Below are 10,659 nucleotides of genomic sequence, written 5' to 3' on the forward strand. Positions count from 1 at the left end.
GATTATTCCAAATTAATATGGAGCATAAATTTACTAATATCTATGGAAATAGCATTGAATAGCGTAGAATTACCTGTTAAAATAAAATAAGAAAAGTCATATGGAACGAGTAAAAATTATTTTAAAAGTACAAAAATAATTTGCAGGGTATTCGTTTAGATTCTGTAAGAAATGTTTGGACAGCGAAGCAAGCATCCCTGTGGCTGAATCCCAAAGTGGACGCCCCGAACGAGAGAATAGCAGGTTCTGTCAAGTCCAGGCCAATTCTTCGAAAAGGCATTTCCAACCATCTTTTTCTTGCCGCAGTAAAGCGGCGACAAGATAGAAGAAGATGATGCATCGTCTCCTTCTCATTGCAAAGTGAACAGAGGGGGCAGGGAACCAAACCCGACCTGTGTAAGTAGAAATTCAGGGAGGGAATGCGGGCAACGTAATTTGGTGAGAGAGACTTCAAGCACTTTTGGTGGTATGCGTATTACCGTCTTCGTCGTTTTCGATCACGCGCTAACGATTCTGCAATACGAAATAGAACCGCTGCGCCCTGTAGTGGGTTGAGCCATATGCATACGCAACAAACCAAACCAAAGATGTAAACCGCGTATCCACAACTTGGCCAATCCTCCATAATGGGTAGGAGCCACGTACGCGGCAGGGAAAAAGAACACTCTTGGCGCCAAATTATGTGTATAAAATGAGGTGTACTGCCACCACCATGTCTCAAAGGGAACGCCGTGCAAATTTACAAAGTGTACGACGACATGGGGATGAATACCTAAGCGAAAACGTTTCACCAAAGTGAGTACAATGCTTTCGCATTCCCATGCGTAACCAATCTTAAGTGTGTCTGGCGAATTTTACAGCGAACCTTTATAGGACTAAGATCCAGGGCTACGTGGCGTCTGTGTGGAGAAACTATCATCATGTGGGCCGATCCTGGTGACAGCGAAGGAATGGTCCAAGCTCAATGGCACATATCCCTGCGGGCTCAGGGACCTGTAACGCGCCCTTGAACTGCCCTTGTCACATTTGGGACCCAAAGTATCATCATCAATGGATCGAGCGTCGTCGTTTTCTTCCACAGCTGGCTCGTTGGCGCCCCTCGGTGCAACCACGCGAACGCGCTCGTGCCACTGCTCACGCATTCGTCGTCTTCATCCGCAGTTGGCTCCGTTGCCGCTCATCATTCGCGCGTAGAATTTTCACTCCTCTTCCGTCGTCGTAACGGGGAGGCCCTGTTTACGGGGGTACGAGCCATTGCTTAAGGGTGTATGAGCCTGTTGGGAGCTCGGATTAGCGGAGGCAAGGAAGACACGTCTTTACAAGCACGTTTGTCGAGTGGCAGTGGTGGCGCCCCAGTAGGGCAGCCACCTCAGTTCCAAGGAAGAGCAGGGGGCAATGACACCCGCGGCGAGGCAAGGCGAAGTGACGGACGGTCGCGACAAAGGCTACCCCCTCCCCCTCCCCCCCTTTTGAATGCCGGATGCTTAAATGAATGGCCGAAGGAATGAAGAGTTAATGTTCAAGATAGGCTGGTTTCACGCGGTCACACGACATTGTCTCTTGTTTGCCGCGAACGTCAATCATTAAAGTCTTCTCTGAACGCGACACCACACGAAAGGGACCTTCACAGGAAGGAGCCAATGGTGGCGATGGTTATGTACAGATGAGGAAGATGACGACCATAATATAAATGCACACAATATTTCTTATATTGTTCTCTTCGCTATGCGAAGAGGAGTAGCCGTAACCATTATAAGGTGACTACGTCTCTTTTTTTTTTTTTTGTAGTCACTGTACGGGGCAGAAACCTGGAGGCTTACCAAAAGGGTCCTACTTAAATTCAGGACGACGCAACGAGCTATGGAAAAAAGAATGATGGGTGTAACGTTAGGGGATAAGAAAAGAGCAGATTGGGTGAGGAAACAAACGCGACTTAATGAGATCTTAGTTGAAATCAAGAACAACAAATGGGCATGGGCAGGACATGTAATGAGGAGGGAAGATAACCGATGGTCATTAAGGGTTACGGACTGGATTCCAAGGGAAGGGAAGCGTAGCAGAGGGCGGCAGAAAGTTAGGTGGGCGGCTGAGATTAAGAAGTTTGCAGGGACGACATGGCCACAATTTGTACATGACCGGGGTAGCTGGAGAAGTATGGGAGAGGCTTTTGCCCTGCAGTGGGTGTAACCAGGCTGATGATGATGATGACGTCTCTTTATTTTTATTTCAATAAAAAAGGGACTTGCGGTCGATCAATCCGCTCCAAGCGTTGGAGGATCTTCTAGTTGTTGTTTTTGCTGATCGCTGCTTGCTTCTTCTTTTCTTCTTCTTCTACTTCTCCTTCTTCTCCTTCTTCTTCTTCTTCTTCTTCTTCTACTTCTTCCCCTTCTTCTTCTTCACATTCTTGTACTACCCTATTAGTACCTCTATGTTACACTTACCATTTTCTGTCCTGGAAGTGGAGGGAGCCACAGTCTGATGGGGGATAATATCTGTTTTCCTTCTACCTTTGTTGTCTGTTTCTCACTGACGGATAAAATACGCGATAACTTAAAGCAGTTCTTTTCTGTTTGTTTTAGAAAATCCAGCGAATAATAAGCTACGTCTAAAACCACGTTTTACGCTTTTATTTGCCTGTGTGTAGTGCGCTAGGCGGGCCATTGGCCTTTTATTTGTTGACCATTGCTTACGAATCTATGTATTTTAAGCCAGTTACATAATCCTAGTTTTCTATGAACCACTACTTTCGGCGCTCTTTGGTAACCGATGCCTTTGCGCAATATAATTAATTATTTTATGTCCTGTTGCTGATTGCTCGTCCTGGTGAATTTGATTAATGAGGTTAAAGTATTCATATTGTCTGTGTGCTTTTATATGCGACCATAAACGTTTTCCAATTTTCGTTATATTTCATGCAAGCATGTTTTCCTTTTCGTCATAAATATCGTGAAAGAAAGAAAAAGGAAGCCATTTCGCCAACGTGGTCACGCGCCGCGCGCGCGAGCACGTCACGAAGAATAAGAAGCAGCACCGCGTCCGTCGTTCCGCAGGCCTGGGACACGCAGGAAACAAGGAACGAGGACACGCCCGGGATGGCCGAGGAATCGCACCTCATCTTCGACATACCGCAAGACGAGATCGTCGTCAGCTCCTCGCTGACGCGCATGGGCAGGGTGGGCGCTGGCGGCGGAAGCAGCCGGGCCCCACTGGAACACTTCAGCGCCCTCGGCCGCGTCGACGACTCGGTCCAGGAGGAGCCGTTCGTGCGCATCGCCGCCGACCAGCCAGATCCGGCGGACGAGCAGCAGCGCAACGCCAACCGCGCCGGACCCAACTCCGAATTTGGCAGCGCCGTCGGAGGCAGCAGCGTGCGAGCCATCAGTTTCCTGCTCATCGCCGTCGCCTGCCTGCTGCTCATCGGTTCCATGATCCTCACTGACGTCACCAACAAGGAGGCCAAGGGTGCTGCCGCCGCCGCCGAGGTAGAGTTCGAGAACAGCACCGAAGTGGCCGACGTGGAGTCCCGTGTCGGCGGCCCCGCTGACGCCACGGCATCACCCAATGCTTCGCCCGATGACGACGAAGGCAACAGGCGTCTTCAGTTGCCCGGAGCGGACCACAATTTGTTCAAGGCGAGACGACCGGCTGCCAGGCACTCTCGAGGACCTCGCAAGAGCCTTCACCGGCTCCTGAAAGGCTCCAAGTGCACGAGTAAGCAGTGCGTCGAGCAAGGCACCAAGTTGGTGGACGAGCTGGAGCCCAAGATCAGACCCTGCGACGACTTCTACCAGCATGCGTGCGTTCGCTGGCAGCACCGGCAGCCAACGAACGTGCAAAGCGACCGCCTCTCAGTCGACTACGCGCTCGTCGACCTCTTCAGCGAGCTTCTGGTCAACGTGATCCGCTCGGACGCGACGCCGTTTCCGGAGCTCAAGTTTTTCATTGACGAGTGCGTCCGGCCGCAGCCGAACCTCTTTAGGAACGTGAGGGATGCCATACTACGCCATCTGGACCTCAAGGGTTGGCCGTACGAGATGGACAACACCATCCCCGACCAAACGCTGTCCACCAAAGTGGGCCGGGTGTTTTCCGAGGTTGGTCTAGAGACGCTCTTCAGCGTGTATCGCGGGCCCACTGGCACTGTCATCGGCCAGCCGCGCAACCTTTTGCTTCGTCACTTCCTCGGCTCGGAACCGCAGATCGCTGGTCGTCTGCTCGGCAAGGCTTACGAGGCCCTTATACAGACTATGGCGAAGAAGACGGCCGCTCCATTCGAGGAGCCCCCGATGACAAATGTGACGGCCGTCGAAATTCTGCTTCGCCGAATGCTGAACGCCAACCGGGCCGTCCTGGACGCGGGGCGCCTCAAGAACTGCTCGACGCGTCAGATGATTGACCTGCCCAGACTCGGCATCGTCAGCATGCACAGGTTCCTCGAAGGTGCGGTGGGAGCGGATTCGGCTATGTCAGAGACGACCAGCATTCATCTTTCGGACACCGATTACTTCGACCGAATGCGCACCCTCGCTCTTACGAAGCACGACCTGCTCAATTACGTCACCTATCGAGTCATCCTTGAGCTGACGCCACTGATAAGCAACTGGACGCTGCGGTCAACGCTCGCCTCCGTGGCCTACTCCCGTTACGCCGAGTTCTCCGAGCGGTTAGACCCGGCTCAGATGTGCGTTCGCTTCCTGGAACGCTACGAGCCCGTGGTGCCGCTTTACCTGTCGTTCAAGAGGGCCCTCGAGCTACTAGGAGGCCCCTCGGTGATTCGAAGCGTACTGGACGTTCTAAAGAATACGTTTCTCGCCGACCTCCAAAATTCCACCATGTTCACGAACGCGTTCAAGCAGCACGCGACCAGCCAGGTGAAAGACATTTACTGGGAGGCCCTCATGCCGTACTGGCTGTCCGAGCAAAAGGCCGCCGAGTCGTACGCCGACGGCCTGTACACCAACAACCCGCGGCATCCGGCGCCGCACTTTTTCTACTTCTGGATGCGCACTTCGGCCCAGAGGAAGCGCGACTTCCTCTTCGGCAACAAGACCTCCTGGACGGGCGGCTTCCTGAACGCGTGGGCGACGCTCGACCCTCCGTACGACCACCTGGAGATACCGCTGCCCGTCTTCGACTTCATGATGCCCAACGACTCGAGCATCGCACACCTTCACCTGCCGCGCGTCGGCCCGCGAGTCTACCGAGAGCTTCAGCGCTTCCTCTGGCACGAGGCTATCAACTTCGACCTCAAGCGACCGGCGTCCGAGGAGTCCCACTACTTCGACCGCCTGCGGCACTGCCTGGAGAACCAGTACCGGGACATCGACTTCAACCCGAGCCGCGTGCCCTTCAACTCGGCCAAGACGTCGGCCTCGGACCTCCTGGACCTGTTGGCGGTCCGCACAGCGTTTCACGCCTACCTTCGACAGCTTGGAGCGCACGACGGCGACTACCGGTTGGCCGGAGCGCCCAACCTGAGCGGGCAGCAGCTATTCTTCCTGTACTACGCGCGCAGCCATTGCGAGCGACTCAACCCGCGCTTCGCGGTCAAGCTGATGACCAATGGGCCAGTCAGTCCCGGCTGGTACAGGGTCAACGGCCCGCTGCGAAACATGCCCGACTTCGCCATCGCCTTTGGCTGCCCGCCGGGCACGTCTATGAACCCTGTCGATAAGTGTCTATGACCCGCACGTGCCGAAAGGACGCACAGCTTGTGCAAGTTGTCGTCTCTCACGCATGTCTCCCACGCATAATGTCACTCTCACGCATGTCTCCCGCTAAATAAAGAGCAGACACGCGAGTACGGCATGCGTGTAGGCATGCATATACCTGAAATGTGTCATGTACGCTGTGAAGCCATCTGCTTTTTGTGAAATTAGTGACAGCCCAGGCTGATTGACACGCCGAATAAATTTTGGGTTTTAATATCTAAAGCAACGCCCAGGTTATGAGAGATGTAATGAGGAGGGCCGGGTTCGTTTCGAACACCTATAGTTAGGGTTCTGTGACGTGCACCCGAAGCATGCCGCATGGGATTTTTTCGCATTCAGCCCCTACAATGATTTTTTACAGTGAAGCTAGGGGTTGTGGCTAGGGTAGAGCAGTAAACGACGTTATTGGGGTCTTCAGGCACTAGGCAGAGGGCCTGCTAGGTAGGTCCCTACCCAGCCGTTGGCTAGATGCATGTCGGAACGAAGAGGCCATGCCTCTTCCGCTCATTCTCTAGAGGCTAGGGTTCCTTCCATGTTCTACGTGTGCAAAAAGCGTGGGCCGATCCCGCAGGTAGTGCAAGACCGGGCCGACCTACGGCGGAGGTAGAGCAGGTTTCAAGCACTCTGCCAAGTATGTTGGTTCCAAATAGAGCTCGCATCACATATTAAGCTTATAAGAACAGATACTACCCCTTGAGCCTCGTCGATCATGTCTACGTTCGCACCGCCATGTCTTCGCCAGCGTTCCAAGCACTTTTGTACCTACTTTCAATCCGCTCTGCCGTGGTGGCAGTTCCTTCGAAAGGCCACGGGCGGTGGTCTCGTCGTCTTCGCGAATGTATATAAAAATAAAGGTAAATGAGCTCGTACTTTTTGTTCAAAATTCTGTGCCACCTCTGTGTCGTGTGCTAAACAGATTCGCTAGTCATCCCCTTTCACAGAGCGGAATAGCTCATGGTTTTCTTTAATATGTTAGCATTCTTCGGGTACTTCACGGTTTTTCGAAGGCTATCTATCTATCTATCTATCTATCTATCTATCTATCTATCTATCTATCTATCTATCTATCTATCAGTGGCGTAGCCAGAAATTTCGCTCGGGAGGGGGGGGGGGGCGGGGAGGGCTCACATTGGAGAGCTCAGCCTCCTCCTTTCAGAATTTGTCGAGGGATCAAATACATGAATAACAACTGCATTGCCATCGCCAAAGATGGTGCAAACGAATTTTTAGACGCCCTGCACTGCCAAGACAAGTAAAATATGTACTTTTTCATAAAAGAACATATTCGTGTGCCCAAAAATTGTGCCAGAAATAAGTGATATCAATGCTACCATGTCTTTTTTTCTATTTAGTAAGTAAAGAAAATATCGCACGAACTTTAGAACTACATCAGTTCGAAACCAGCAAAGCAGTGCATGCCACTGATATGATAAATGTAAATGCCGTGAAATGAACAAGTTCAGGACACATATTTTAATGAAACAATTGCGATTCAAGAAAACCTTGTTTACATTTCTTGCACATATGCAACGGCCAGGGAAAAATCTCAGTGACGCTGTCCTTCGTTCCAATGTATTGCACAGGAGCAGCTGTCACCGGTCGTGTATTACATTTGCACTGAAATTGTAGTCGCAACAGATATCACCTATAAAAAGTAGGAATTCTGCAAATATACATTAGAAATACGAAGATACAACGGAATACACAAATGCGAAGATAAAGCTTGATAAAGGGCAATAAAGTGTCACTGGGAACAAAGTTCACTGCATGTATGCACAAAACCTCGCAACCAGATATTTAAATATACGTATAAGTCTCCAATAAATCTACGTATCTAAGCAAAAGTCACTGTATACAGGGTGTTTCAGCTAGCTTTAGCCAGAGTTTAAAAATATACCGATGCACTCTAAAACAACGCTGCATATACTGGCGCAGTCGACGGCTATATGACGACGACGGCATGGCGACAACGGGATGACGATTCTGAAATTCACATGGCAGTTTAAACTAGTAGTGCAGAAACCACATAAATCACATTAAAGCGCTAGTTCTCCGCTCAGTTTTGCATCGCCCACAGTGCTCGCCCGATCCCGGAGGTAGAGCGGTGAGATTACGCGCTGAGATTACGGCCTGCATAAAATTTCCTTTACTACTACTACATGGGCAGACGTCTATACGCGCGTGCTGCGACTAGCTTCTGACATCCTCGTTTACTTTATTCCATAAAGTTTCTTTTTTTTTTCACTCTCCTGCTTTCGATGCACACAGTGCACCTAGAAGTTCCCCAGTGCAGCGGTGGCGTAGAGGTAGAACACCCGCCTCGCGTGCAAGAGGTCCATGGTTCGAATCCCGGTGCCGCGCAATTTTCCACCGGATTAAAGAAAAATCCGCGTGTTGATAAAATTGCATAAACAGGCCTGTAGTGTGGCCTGATCCCGGGGACCAGAACCGGGATCAGGCCACACTACAGGCCAGAACCGGTAACGCACTCCCTCACCAGAACAGGATTAGCCACCCTGGTGCAGTATTTCGAATTGCGAGAATTGCATTTCCCCATTGGTTGAAATTTCCTGATGTGCAGGTGACATTCGTATATAGAGCAGTAGTGGCAACACGCGTGTTCTACGAGCAAGATTGCATAAAGCTATGAATTCTATTTAAAAAAAACGTTCTATTCGCACGAGGTCTAACTATGTCGGCAGAAAAGTTTGCCGCCATTGCTTCACTAGGCGGGACGTCTCGCGCTACACGTTCAAGTTTGCACGCTCTCCCATTCAGTACGTGTCGGGTCAGAAGTTTCTGGGTATGACGATCGACATGCTGACTAATGACGTGGATGCCCCATGTTCAAATATTAAAAGAAAAAATGGGTCATACGCGAGCATCATGCGTATGCTATCAAGCAACACTGAGGGCTGCTCCGTGATTGCTCTGCTACACACGTATACGGCTCTCTGTGAAGGTATCCTGCGATAGAACCTTCCCATGCTACTGGACAATTCCCACACCAACACGAAAGCACTGACTGGTAAGCAAGCAAAAGCCTCGAGATAGATAGAATAAACTTTATTGTCCAACGGATAAGGTGATCTACCCACCCCCCGACACGCAGGCCAAGGGGCGAGTGCCGCCGCCTCAGATGCAGGCTGGGAGGTTTTGGGTCCCAGCAGCCTCTTCAGCCAGTTGGACGAGCCGGAGCTGGAGCTCAGAGTCCGAGCTGCGCAGCAGGGTCTCCCAGATGTCTCTACTACCTATTTTGTGCGTTCCCCCGGGAGAGTACGGACATTCCCATATTATGTAGTCGAGGGTCGCTCTCGCCCCACAAAGATTACATCTATCGCTCCTGGCCTCGGGGAATATGTGGTTCGCCATAACCGGGTGCGGATACGTATAAGTTTGTTGTCGTCTCCACGCGAATGCTTGTCTGTTGTTTAATTTTGGGTCTGGCGGGGATACCAGTCTACGAGCCAATCTATAATGCTGCGTGATCTCTCCATATTTCAGCATGCGCTCTCCGCTCCCTCGGCCATCGAGGGGCCCCGTAGCGACTCGGCGGTAGAGATCTCGAGGCAGCTCGTGGGCCGCCTCGTTGCCGAGGATGGCTTCGTGCGCCGGAGTCCAAATTATTTGAATTTTTCTATCTAACTTTCTCTGGCCTAGGATTCTGGCCGCTAAGGGCGAGATCCTTCCCTTGCTAAAATTTTGTATGCCAGTTTTGCTGTCACTGATCACAAATTTCGCGTCCGTTCCTCGAGGATGTGCCTCGGCTTACCAAAACACGCACCAGGTATAGAAAGCGTTGCAGAAAGCAGATGCCTATCGGTTCCAATGCTTCTGCAGCAGTTCATCCGAGTTGATCTGCGCTTTTCCGCCGGAGTGCCGTGTCATCCGCTTGCTTCAGACAGCGGTCCTGTGGTGCGGAACTTGCTCCCGGCGAATTATCAAAGCCCTTCTATGCCGACAGAGCCACCACAAAATTTCATTCGTGCTCAATTGTCACTTTCCTGCCTGGCTTCAAGGGCAAGAGAAATACACCAGGTCCAGCGCTGACATATTTTGCTCTAGAACATGTGAACACCAGCTACATGGCTCACCGTCATTTTTACATTTGACGGCTCCGTTACGCGTACATCATGTGCCATTGCTGTGTAGATTTCGTCTGCGAGTGTTACCATCTCTGCCACTCTCAGTCATCGCGCTTCAGCTACAGCCACTTAACTAGCTGCTCTGCGGGCAGCCTTTACTTACATTATAGACTCCACAGCTGAGTCTTGGGCCATTTTCTTCGACTCAAGAGTGGCCCTGCAGTTCCTGAAGCCGCCGCGCACGCAGGAACAACTCGTAATGGACATCAGACGCCTATTCAATAAAGCCTGCGAACTGTTGTTCGTTGTGCTGCAGTGGTTACGAGCCGACGGCGGAATACAAGGCAACGTTCAGGCTGACCACGCTGCCAAAGCTGGACACGACACATAGAGAGAAACGGTCCAGATACGTTTTTCGAGAAAAGGCGCAGCGACACTGGTATCTGCACACTCTTGGCGTTTCCAGTGATCCCTCTGGACAGATGCAAGTTATCAGTACGGGCCCCTATACAAAATTGATCCACCATGTGACTTTTACACGCCGCGTGGTCTTAATAGCCAAACCTAACATCCCTACACTGCATCAGGCTCAACATGGCCTACACGAACTTCAAGTGCAAGATTCAACTGGCGGCCTCACCAATGTGCTTTGAATGCAACGCCCTTAGAGCACTTCGGGGCTTCGGTGGCACATAAGGCACGAATGTGCCATAGCGTCCGATGTCGACGCACGATTGCATGTCAAACCTAAACCATAGAGAAAGAAGTTGAAATTTCTTTCTCTATGCCTAAACTGTACGAAACTACTACGCATCCAAAAAACAGATTCGAAACCGAAATTCGCGTCATCCTTTATTGCATGA

The 10,659-nt window shown here is 51.1% G+C and overlaps 1 protein-coding gene and 1 pseudogene across 1 annotated transcript; one reads left to right on the forward strand and one right to left on the reverse strand.

Annotated features, from left to right (window-relative positions):
- The first annotated feature begins 3,029 nt into the window (after positions 1-3,029).
- On the forward strand, positions 3,030-5,933 carry LOC126538742 (membrane metallo-endopeptidase-like 1). Its single transcript, XM_050185476.3, has one exon. The coding sequence runs from the start codon at positions 3,093-3,095 to the stop codon at positions 5,682-5,684; it is 2,592 nt and encodes an 863-aa protein (XP_050041433.2). The 5' UTR covers positions 3,030-3,092; the 3' UTR covers positions 5,685-5,933.
- A 327-nt stretch (positions 5,934-6,260) lies between these two features.
- On the reverse strand, positions 6,261-6,419 carry LOC126538758 (U2 spliceosomal RNA; annotated as a pseudogene).
- Between the last annotated feature and the right edge of the window lie 4,240 nt (positions 6,420-10,659).

This window comes from Dermacentor andersoni, chromosome 8 (genome assembly GCF_023375885.2).
Source record: "Dermacentor andersoni chromosome 8, qqDerAnde1_hic_scaffold, whole genome shotgun sequence".
NCBI classification, from domain to species: domain Eukaryota; kingdom Metazoa; phylum Arthropoda; class Arachnida; order Ixodida; family Ixodidae; genus Dermacentor; species Dermacentor andersoni.